We start from the raw sequence: 12,139 nt of genomic DNA on the forward strand, positions 1-12,139 counted from the left end.
ACTCACAAAGTTATTTGATGCATGAAAATCTCACTTTTTTATTATAGGTGCGGCCCTATCCCATTCAGGAGGACCTTTTTTTATGGTAGCTTCATACATCAAGGTTAATTCTATTTTGTTAAATTTGACAAAATTTCGGTAGCATTTCGCATCAGTCTCCAAGTACACGACATGAAACCGGTGAAATTAATTTATCGATAATCAAGTATGCACTCAAAGAACAACTAGAAATGTATTGTACCAAAATTTCATCAAATTAAACAAAATAATGTTAACCTTAACACATGAATCTACCATAAAAATATTAGTCTCCCCAAACTATCTAAACGGACAATTCAAGATTGAATACAATGATTAATGCAAACTGTCTGCAAGAATCATTGCATTCAATCTCAAACGGGAATCTAAGGTTCACTCATCATGAACACAATTTGTATAGCATATATCAATTGTCATTAATGCCAGTGAACAAGTAATAAAAACGTTAATTGGTAACAAACATTTGTACCTATGATGATGAGCAGCACGGTCGAAAATGAAAGCAACAATCAAATAAATAACTCAATGACCACCTACATCAATCATCATTCCGAAAAATAGATATCAATATGTGACAATGAATAGGCTTAAAGTATCACATGACTATTAATTAATTCAAGGAGGGATCTTGTAGTGCATGCTAGCTACACTATATTTTGAATTTATCAATTCACACCGTCAGTGTCTCAAAAATCATAACTCTAACTACCATACGCAGTAGTAAGGACAATCATACAATCTCAATAAGTCAAACAGTTTGAAATTTTACTTTTGTAAGTAGTTCTTCAAGATAATCTTCAATTCTTAGGACCCCTCCCTCTTTGTTGGTTTCTAGGTATTGGACCCCTAGGAATTATTATAATTAGGCTACTGATTATATGGCACTGCAAACCAAGATGTGTGTCTGATTTCTATTCAAATCCATACCCCGAGAGTGGGAATAGGAGATGATGCATCTTTTTTTCGGGTGGCTGAACCATTTCCTATAGGTGAGTGATGAGGAAAGTGCTGCTTTGGTCTTTTTTGAAATTTTGTATTCTATATGAAGTTGCAGGAACTTGCTGGTGTTTGGAAAAAAGAAAACCTCTTTGCCACAGTTGTTGTTACAAGCAAATTCTATGCATTTATGAGGAGCAACAACCCGCAAATTAATAATACTCATGATTCATAATTTTGGAAGCCACCACTGAATGGTATATTTAAAGCCATGTTTGATGCTTTTGTACAATTTGGTAAGGGTGCAGGATGAGAGTAATTATAAGAAATTGTCATAGATAGGTAATGGCTGCTACAACTTTCTATGAGGCTCAATGTTATCAACCAAAAATTGCAGAAGCTCTTCCATTCAGGTGGAGCATTCAAATAGAAAGACAACTAACTCTTCCTAGAGCAGAGCAATTTTGAGGCTATTTATAGCATGGAACAACAAGGGCAGGAAGCAATTCTCACATTTATCTAAAATTTGACATGGTTGAAGTGAATTTTTGAGAAATAGGCAAGATGTTCTGTTATGTCATACTAGAAGGACGGGCAATACTGTTGTGACTGTCTAGCTAGATTAGCCTTTTCCATTCATGATGTTTTATTAAAAAGAAAATAACAAACATGAACACTTTTTTTTATCTATTCCAAGAGAAAGAATGCAACTACATCAATCAAAGCAATATATTATACAGCTGATTGATATTTAACTTCAAGAAACATAATTACAGACTTAAAAACAGTCACGTTTAAAAACATGGTTCCCCTAGATAAGCAAAAATAGATCAATAGTTTGAACCATCAAAGAATCCTTTACCATTTAATTCACTATAGACAATACTTTTTGCCACACAATGAATTTCAAGCATAGTGCTAAAGTTCCAGACTTTGTATTAATGGCATGACTGCATGTTTTTCTTATTATGATCTATATATCTTAGACTAGTTGTTAAGGGTTTAGATTTGTAGCAATTAACCACTTACTTCATCCTCTCCTTTGTTGTATAGAATATTTAGACAAAGGGATTCTAGTTTGGCCTTTGATGAATCAAAGAGATTCTAGTTTGTCCAAACTATTTTCAAAACCAGTCCGGATTGTTGAGACATATCCTACTAGTGAAGGGGATGATTTTTGTCTAACAAGCTGCACACAACACTCTCCATGTCCATGTTGTTGGAATTACTAACTTTTAAAAAGGAAAACAAAACACGCATACTAGGGGAGAGGGTTGTTATACCCTAGGCATCTAAGCATAAGATTATGTAATATGAAGCCTCATTTAATTAACATGGTGGTGTTTGTTGAGTAGCTTTGAAATTTCAAAAATACTAAGTTAGCATTTGATGGACAACTTAAAATAGGGCAGAACATAATATTTGTTCTATTATATTTTGATACATTTTACAAAGAGAATTGAACTGGACACAAGGTAATAAAAGTGGTACATTTTGAGTAAATAGGTATTTTAGTCCCTGATTTTTGACCCCTTTTGCAAATTAGTCCCTATCTTTTTGAAATGTAAAAAATAGTCCCTATCTTTGCATAAGTTTTGCAAAATAGTCCTTGCCATTAAATTTAAAAGTAATGCCGTCAGTGAGGTGCATTGTTGGCAATTTTAGTGTCACATAGACTATCCAACGTGGCAATTTTGGAGGTTTCAGTTAACTCCTTTCGATGAGAGCCATGGAGGAGAAAGATTGGAATGATGACAGCCTCACCATGACCACCGTTTCTCATCACTGTTTCAGCGATGATTCTAAAGCACCAAGTTTCTCCATCTCCATCATCGAGGTTCTACACTTCCCAATCCCACTACACTCTCCATGAATTTCCCAACCAACTAACATTTACTCTTCTTCTCGCAGAACATGAAGGACGAATATGGCCTATTCCTATGGCCCTGCAACGTAGTTCTCGTCGAGTATGTTTGGCAGCACAATCATCGATTTTCAGGAGCCAACGTTGTTGAGGTACCCTCTTATTTCAAATTCTTGTCTAATGTTATGTGCTCATTTATTATTCTCCATTATTTTTTCTTATTGTATTCATGCATCTAGGTGCTGGAACTTCCTTGCTTGGCTTGGTTGCAGCAAAACTCGGTGTCTGTGTCACTCTTACCGATGACTTCACCAGATTAGGGGTATTACACTATTACCATCCAATTTGTAGTTTACATACTTTTATAAAGATTTCAAATAAACTATTGTTAACCACCAAGCATGTGGATCAATTTCTACATGATTGTTTTGATTTAATCAGTCATCTTTAGTTTGAGTCTTGCCTTGGGTTTACAGCTGCGTTGCGATGAATAATTGGGGAGAGCACTTACATGTGATTTTTACAGATAAAAAACTGGTTGTCAATCTAACTCATTGATTTCTATTAATAGTATTCTTATATGATTTTGATAAGCTTTTGTTTAAATTAATGGTTGGATCCTAAAAGTTAATATATCTAGCAACTGATTGCTTCTTGTTTGGTTTGGGCCTGTAGGGATGTTTGCCATTGATAAGTGATTACATTGGGCATGTGGTGAATAAGCGGAAGTTTGCCAATGCTTGTTTCTGCATTTTCCTGATGTTGAAATTTTATCATATTGTTTTTGTTAATTTGAATGTTGGCCTTCTATTTGTAGGTGTTGGGATTGACATGGGGAGTTTGGGATTCATCCATATTCAGTTTACAATCAACAATTATTCTAGGGGCTGATGTGCTGTATGATTCAAATGGTGAGAAAAAAATTGGTTATGTTAGTTATCTGTCACCTTCCTCCGTCTATTGGACTAAAGTATTGTTTTTGATGTATTATTTAGCCTTTGATAACCTCTTTGCCACTGTGACTTTCCTGTTCCGAAATTCTCCTGGGTCAACTTATATAACCTCATATCATAACAGAAGGTACTTTGCATTTTACATGATGCTCAAAACTTGTGAGGAAATTTAATAACAGCTCTACAACTTGCATATAATATTTGTTTCCCTATATTTTTAATTTTCCTATCTAATTGTTTGCAGTGGGCATCACCTTATTGAGTTTTGGGTAGGAAAATGGGGCTTAGAGTGTCTGAAGCTTCTTGATGGATTTTCCTTCTTGCCATCTGACAAAGCATCACTGTAAGTGGTAACATTCAATTGGCAGAGATAGCTCTTATCTCAAAAGATAATGCCCGAGGTAGCTCAAAATTGTGATAAAGCTTAGTAGTTCTCTCTTTTCTTTATTTATTTATCCGGAAGCCATTGTTATTATTTATGTTCTTTTTTCTTTGAGAGAAATTCTATTTCATATATAGATGATCACCTTATTATGTTTTTTTTTATCTAATTCTAACCAAACCACAACTGAGAACCTAATTAAAGTAGCAATGTAGATGAGATACCTAATACCCAGTTGAAGATTAAGCATCAAATCATAATTCTTATGCCCTTTAGAAACCATATGACCCGGTTTCTTAACATCCCCATCAACAGAACCACAAGGGATCTTCTGCAACTATACATCACTTCCACACACTCCTCCTCCACCATAAATCATAGAAGCCTCCACAATATCACAAGTGATATCCCCAGCTTCACCATCAAGCTCCCAAATACAAATTCTGGGAAAACTCACACTCTTATTATTACTATTACTGTTGTTATTATTATTATTATTATTATTATTATTATTATTATTATTATTACACTCATCCACCGACACGCGTTTCTCGTTCACAAACTCTTTCCCCCAATTACCCGAGATGGCACCGTTCTTCCACTCTCCGACGTACTCGTTCCCATTGTGCCATGTGTACCTCCCTTCCCCTTCTTGCAGGTTGCACCTCCAGAACCCTTAAGACTCCACCATGTTGGAATTGAGAGGAGAAAATCTTTAGAAACCCTAATTTGAGGAAGAAGAAGCAAGTGAAGAAGAAAATATTTGACAACTTTTTAAACTTTGCATCAAAGTCTAGTCTACGTGTCACAATCTGGGACAATTTGCCACGTTGGATAGTCTATGTGGCACTAAAATTTCCAACAATGCACCTCACTAACGGTGTTACTTTTAAATTTAACGGCAAAGACTATTTTGCAAAACTTATGCAAAGATAGAGACTATTTTTTACATTTCAAAAAGATAGGGACTAATTTGCAGGTCAAAAGTCGAGGACCAAAATGCCTATTTACTCGGTACATTTTGGTTAAAGGGTGGAACCGAGGAGAATGAAGTTGGACACATTATTCCATTGTGTTCTATTTGCACACCAAATGCCTCAATTGTAACTGAAAAAGAGGTTCAGATACTATCTAGTACTAATGCATTTGAACTATTAGAAGCTGTGATTAAATCTGTGAATGAATGTGTAGCTGAAGTGCCTTGATTTGGATTTGAAGAACCAAAATTAGTTCTGGAACATTAGAGGTATACAACTTACAAAATATAGTTTACCCATTTGCAACCTATCCAGTGGTTGCCATCAGGCAAAGGAACAAAAAAACCAAGTGTTACTATCCTCTAATCTACTAAATATAGTGTTTCAGGTATACAACTTACAAACTTGATGCATGTTGGATTATTCCACTTTAAGCTTTACTTATCCTAACTAATAATTGATGGACACCCATCACCAACTATTAATCCTATCAATGGAACATAGACTAATGAATTTCTAGCCACTGCTTTTTATAATCATGCCACTCAAGGCCAGAATTGATTGAGAGGATAGTAAACACTTGTGAAAAATCAAATCATTCTAAAAAGTTGACATTTATCTTTGCTTAAAATGATGTCAGTGCAGATTTCAAGTGAGCACAAAACAGCACAACATACATAAACTACAGCCACTACTAGCTTGGAATTACGATTAAAAACAACGTAACAATGTGCTTTACATATATGCATGTATATATAAGTAGCAGTAACGATGTGCTTTACCTGGAGTTGCTATAATCAAACAGCTTCCACAACAAGGCCACTTAGCAGTAGTAAATGATAACCTAAAAATAAAAAGCATATGCCAATTAGCCATGGGCCATACTGCCACAACAACGATATGTATCACATTTTGCAGAAAATAACCTTTGAGAACTAATGAGTAATGACATTAGAAGAACTCAGAGCCAAACCTAGTTCAACTACAGCAAAGTAATTCAGCTTATGCTCAACCAAACTATGTAACATTACTAATGCTAATATGACCATACTGCATGGACTAAAAAACATGTAATAACTTAGCCTATAGAATTGTGGAGTTCATATAAACTTCTCATTATTTATTAAAGTACCCTAGTTAAATGAAAGACAAAACTCTACAAAAGTGATCATGTTCTCATTATGTCTTTACTATCAAGTTCTTAACTCAAATTATGATATGTGGATAGCAATAATTCAATATGTGGATTTTCTCTAGTTTTTCAGGGCTTTATTTGGATTTTCTCTAGCTTCAGGGACCCATACATGCTTTAATTTTTATTACACCAAAAGTCATTTTATTGCTAATCACACCAAATATGTCAAAAGGGAATGTGACTTCAACAATTGTCTCATGACTCATGAGTCATAAGCCCAAAGTTTAGAAGGTTTACACTAGAAGGGACAAAGGGATATTAGAGAGGAATGATGACCTGGCAGTGAGAGAGAAAGGGAAGGAAGGAGCTAGTTATTGAATAACAAAATGTGTTGTTATGATATTGGAGAGAAGGGGAGTGAGGAGGGTATCCTAGCATATCATTTTGTTAGTTATGGATAGAGAGCAGTATCTCTCGATAATAGCTGAGCAATATTTCTCTATAATAGCAGAGCAGCTCAGGGTAGTATAGACCTCATTCTGCTGAATTCTCCTCGATCTTAATAATACATTGATGTGCCATCATTTTCTTCTATTTTCTAAACCCTTTTTGCACCATTTTAATTACTGATTGGTCTTAATTGTCAATTAATCAGGCAGTTTTATTATTTGGCCTCATTTAGCTAATTTGATGTTTTTAATCTAATTTCAGGAATTAATGAAACATTGGGCTTAATCCGGATTTTGGTTATGGACTTGAAGAGGGCAAATAAAGCAGCGGTTACCTTAGTTAATTTCTAATTAGGAAATTTCGCAATTTTATTTTATGTTGTTCAGTGTTTATTTCGTTTTGGGCCAAAGTATTGTAATAGGGCCCAGTGACTTTGAGTGACTCTTTTTAAATAGCAGCCTTGGGATTCGTGCAAGGCTATTCTGTTATGCTATTCATTATTCAGAGCTTTTGTTTTAGGGTTTTACATTTTCTGCTTTGATGCTACTGTTCACGTAATGCAATTTTACGTTTTCTGCTTCTAATTACAATTTCGTTCTTGCTTCTTCTTCTACTGTCATTTATGTTTCTGTTTCATTTAAATTTCTGTTCATTTACGTTTCTGTTCACTTACGTTACTGCTTCATGTTTCATTTGCGTTTTCTGTTTGAATCCATGGAAGGCTAGATTTTCTGGTGTTGTTTCCTTTTGAGGACGAAGCCCAACTCTCTTTGAGGTTTCGCTTGTAATGTGGTTTTCTGGCAGTTTTCCCTTCACCAGTTATCCCAAATTCGTGAATATTAATCAGTGCACGCTTCGTGTTCGATTAATTGCCTCTGAGCCTAACTTGCGTTCATGCTTAATGGACGAAGGACTAACTAGTGTATGTGGTGCCTAATCACGTATTGAAAACCCTAAGTTAATTTTCGCTTAGTAAATTGAAATAGGGTTGGATTAAGTGGTTGACTGTTAGGGACAAATTCTCCATAACCCAGGATAAGAGAATGGCTTCTGAATTAGAGGAAACAACCCGTTTTTAATATTACTAGTTTCGTATTCCAGTTTACTTGTTCTGCTCTTTAATCACAAAACAAACAAACCCCCCCAATCGTTACTATTACTGCAAGTATATTATGAACATTTGGTTTGTCACTGCTCATTGGGAAACGACCTAGGATCACTTCCTAGTTACTGCATTTTCATGTTTATTTGATTCGGGTACGGCCTCGATCAAATTTGGCGCCATTGTCGGGGAGCAGTGTCCAAAGGTTCATAATAGCTAGCGTTGTGTGTTTAATTCTTTCGTGTTTTATGTTTAATTGTTAGTATTGTGTTAGTATGTGTGTTAGTGTCGTTTAGTATCTGGATATTTTGTTTAGGGTGTGTTCTGTTTCAGTTTTCCTATTGAGCGCTTCCCCTGTTTCAGTTTTGGGTGTTTTGCTGTGAATAGTGTTTTGCGACGGACTTAGCGACCATTTCTGCTTGCGGCAAACCAGAGTAGTAGTAGAAATCCCTTAGCGACGGATTTTAGCGACCACCCATGCTGAATTATTTGTGATTTTTTGTTTTAGTAGCTAGGGTTGTTATTTTTGGCTGATTTTTTTTAGTAACTTCTTTTAATTCATATTTTGTGGGAAAAATAGCTAGAGCCTTTAGTTTGGACAGATTTGAAAGTTCCAAAAAACTAGCAAATTTTGTGTTTGTCAAAACTTCAAACGGCCATAACTTTTGCTCCGGTTATCAGAATAGCAATTATTATATATGCATTTGGGGTAGAAAAAAATTTCCTATGCCATGGAAGCCCGCCATAGGCTGGCTGAGGTCTCCATCGTCCAAAAAAAGTGATTCTGTCAAAAGTTTTTTATTTTTCAAGTTTTATTCACTTATTTTTCTTAACCTACCAATTTTAGCTTTCATAGTTAGACTTTGAATTTTTGTCTGAAATTTTTTGTGCTATCTTCTCATCATTTTATAAGGTTGCTCACAAAATTTCAAGTCATTTGGATATCATTTGAGGGTAGCTGTAGTTCAAACCTACACCTTTATTTACATGACAAGGCAACTAGTTGTGTGCATGTTGAATGTAGTGTATGACTAGAGGCAATCCATCTGACTTACAACCCTTTGATCCTGTGATAGATAGGACATTTCACAGATTAGTTAGGCATCATTTTATACCTTTTGATCATTCTGAGCATTCCATTACTGGTGAATCTGTGCATTCTGTTATTGGTGATTTTGAACATCCTGATCTTGAGCATTATAATTTTGAGCATTCTGATTCTGAGCATTCTGATTTTGCACATTTTGAGAACATGGCACAACCTCCACCCCGTGAGAGGACTCTAAGGGAAATGGCTGCACCTGATTTCACCTACGAAAGCTTGTGCATCCAATACCCTGATGAGGATGTCCCATATGTTCTTAAAACTGGACTGATTCATTTGCTTCCAAAGTTTCATGGCCTTGCAGGTGAAGACCCGCACAAACATTTGAAAGAATTTCACATTGTCTGCTCCACCATGAAATCCCCAGATGTCCAAGAGGATCACATATTTCTGAAGGCTTTTCCTCATTCATTAGAGGGAGTGGCAAAGGACTGGCTGTATTACCTTGCTCCAAGGTCCATCACGAGCTGGGATGACCTTAAGAGAGTATTCTTAGAAAAAAATTTCCCTGCTTCCAGGACCACAACCATCAGGAAGGATATCTCAGGTATTAGACAACTCAGTGGAGAGAGCCTGTATGAGTACTGGGAGAGATTTAAAAAACTATGTGCCAGTTGCCCCCACCATCAGATTTCAGAACAGCTTCTTCTCCAATATTTTTATGAAGGACTCAATAATATGGAGAGAAGTATGATAGATGCTCAATAATATCAAGACATGACTCCTGCTGAAGACAGAAATTTAATTGAGAAGATGGCTTCCAACTCCCAGCAGTTTATCGCCAGAAATGATGCCATATTCATTAGAGGAGTGCATGAGGTAGCTACAAACCCATCTGCATCATCTGAAACTAAGAAGCTTGAAGGCAAACCGGATGCATTGGTTAACTTGGTAACCCAGCATGCCTTGAATCAGAAATTTGTATCTGTCGCAAGGGTTTGTGGTTTGTGCTCCTCTGCTGACCACCATACAGACCTTTGCCCTTCCATGTAGCAACCTGGAGCAATTGAGCAGCCTAAAGCTTATGCTGCAAACATTTACAATAGACCTCCTCAACCTCAGCAACAGAATCAACCACAGCAGAACAATTATGACCTCTCCAGTAACAGATACAACCCTGGATGGAGGAATCACCCTAATCTCAGATGGTCTAGCCCTCAACAACAACAACAGCAGCCTGCTCCTTCCTTCCAAAATGTTGCTGGCCCAAGCAGACCATACATTCCTCCACCAATCCAACAACAGCAACAGCCCCAGAAATAGCCAACAGTTGAGGCTCCTCCACAACCTTCCCTCGAAGAACTCGTGAGGCAAATGACGCTGCAGAACATGCAGTTTCAACAAGAGACCAGAGCCTCCATTCAGAGCTTGACTAATCAGATGGGACAATTAGCTACACAATTGAATCAACAAGAGTCCTAGAATTCTGACAAGCTACCTTCTCAAGCTGTCCAAAATCCCAAAATGTCAGTGCCATTTCATTGAGGTCGAGAAAGCAGTGTCAAGGACCTCAACCCGTAGCACCTTCCTCATCTGCAAATGAACCTGCCAAACTTCACTCTACTCCAGAAAAAAGGTGATGACAAAAATTTACCTAACAATTTCTGTGCAGGTGAATCTTCTTCCACAGGTAATTCTGATTTGCAAAAGCAGCACATTCCCCCTCTTCCATTCCCTCCAAGAGCAGTTTCCAACAAAAAAAATGGAAGAGGCAGAGAAAGAGATCTTGGAAACGTTTAGAAAAGTAGAGGTAAACATACTTGGATGATAGCAAGAGTTTTCCAGTGATTATATCTGCCTCCCTTGCTGATGAGCAAGAGGAGAAGTTGTTGTCAGTTCTCAAGAAGCATAAGAAGGCTATAGGCTGGACCCTGGCGGACATTCCTGGTATTAGCCCATCCACATGTATGCATCGAATAAATCTAGAGGATGGAGCTAAACCAGTAAGACAGCCACAGAGAAGACTCAACCCGGTGATTCTTGATGTAGTGAAGAAGGAGATAACCACGCTTTTGCAAGCTGAAATCATTTATCCTATCTCCGACAGTCAATGGGTGAGTCCCGTCCAGGTAGTCCCGAAGAAGACCGACCTCACAGTGATAAAAAATGAGAAGGATGAGTTGATTCCTACTCGGGTGCAGAACAGTTGGAGAGTCTGCATTGACTATAGGAGGCTGAACCAGGTTACCAAAAAGGACCATTTTCCCCTGCCATTCATTGAACAGATGCTTGAACGCCTGGCAAGTAAATCCCACTACTGTTTCCTTGATGGCTTTTCTGGTTATATGCAAATTACTATTGCTCCTGAGGATCAGGAAAATACCACATTCACCTGCCCCTTCGGCACTTTTGCTTATAGGAGGATGCCTTTCGGCCTGTCCAATGCCCCTGGTACCTTCCAGCGGTGCATGATTAGTATTTTCAGTGATTTTTTAGAAAATTGCATAGAGGTGTTTATGGATGATTTCACTGTATATGGATCCTCTTTTGATGGTTGTTTGAATAGTTTGGAAAAAGTTTTGAATAGATGCATTAAAACTAACCTTGTTCTAAATTTTGAAAAATGTCATTTTATGGTTGAGCAAGGTATAGTTTTAGGCCACATTATTTCCAATAAGGGTATTGAAGTAGATCCTGCAAAAATTTCTGTTATTTCACAATTTCCTTACCCCTCTTGTGTGCGAGAGGTGCGATCTTTTCTTGGTCATGCAGGATTCTACAGGCGCTTTATAAGGAATTTTAGCAAAGTAGCCCTTCCACTGTCCAACTTGTTGCAAAAGGAGGTGGAGTTTGACTTTAATGACAGATGCAAAGAGGCTTTTGATTGCCTCAAAAGAGCACTGACTACCACCCCCATCATCCAGGGACCCGATTGGACAGCACCTTTTGAGCTTATGTGTGATGCATCAAATTATGCATTGGGGGCTGTCCTTGCTCAGAAAATTGATAAATTGCCCAGGGTGATATATTATGCTTCTAGGACTTTAGATGTTGCCCAAGCGAATTATACTACTACTGAGAAAGAGCTTCTAGCCATTGTTTTTGCTTTTGAAAATTTCGATCTTATTTGCTTGGTACCCGCATTATTGTTTATACTGACCATGCAGCTCTAAAGTACTTGTTGAAGAAGGCTGATTTTAAGCCTAGGTTGATCCGATGGATGCTCTGGCTCCAAGAGTTTGACTTGGAGATCCGT

The 12,139-nt window shown here is 37.2% G+C and overlaps 1 protein-coding gene and 1 non-coding gene across 3 annotated transcripts; one reads left to right on the forward strand and one right to left on the reverse strand.

Moving 5' to 3' along the window:
* The first annotated feature begins 2,704 nt into the window (after window positions 1-2,704).
* On the forward strand, window positions 2,705-4,139 carry LOC114371344 (methyltransferase-like protein 23). 2 transcript variants are annotated; one of them, XM_028328810.1, is made up of 6 exons: window positions 2,705-2,812; window positions 2,887-2,991; window positions 3,075-3,242; window positions 3,657-3,750; window positions 3,835-3,919; window positions 4,037-4,139. In XM_028328810.1, exons 1-6 carry the CDS (start codon window positions 2,705-2,707, stop codon window positions 4,137-4,139), a joined length of 663 nt encoding a protein of 220 aa, XP_028184611.1. The 2 variants fall into 2 exon arrangements, with proteins under 2 accessions (XP_028184611.1, XP_028184616.1); XM_028328815.1 differs by lacking the exon at window positions 3,835-3,919 and having other exon boundaries at window positions 4,033-4,139.
* A 5,329-nt stretch (window positions 4,140-9,468) lies between these two features.
* On the reverse strand, window positions 9,469-9,575 carry LOC114404614. Its single transcript, XR_003665058.1, has one exon. It is a non-coding gene; the product is annotated as a small nucleolar RNA R71 (small nucleolar RNA).
* Between the last annotated feature and the right edge of the window lie 2,564 nt (window positions 9,576-12,139).

This window comes from Glycine soja, chromosome 2 (genome assembly GCF_004193775.1).
Source record: "Glycine soja cultivar W05 chromosome 2, ASM419377v2, whole genome shotgun sequence".
In the NCBI taxonomy this organism is placed as follows: Eukaryota; Viridiplantae; Streptophyta; class Magnoliopsida; order Fabales; family Fabaceae; genus Glycine; species Glycine soja.

Coding starts and splice junctions, on each gene's coding strand:
- LOC114371344 (XM_028328810.1), top strand. CDS start 2,705: ATGGAGGAGAAAGATTGGAATGATGACAGCCTCACCATGACCACCGTT. Junction 2,992..3,074: donor CAGGAGCCAACGTTGTTGAG/GTACCCTCTTAT, acceptor GTATTCATGCAT/CTAGGTGCTGGAACTTCCTT. Junction 3,751..3,834: donor TGTGCTGTATGATTCAAATG/GTGAGAAAAAAA, acceptor TGTATTATTTAG/CCTTTGATAACCTCTTTGCC.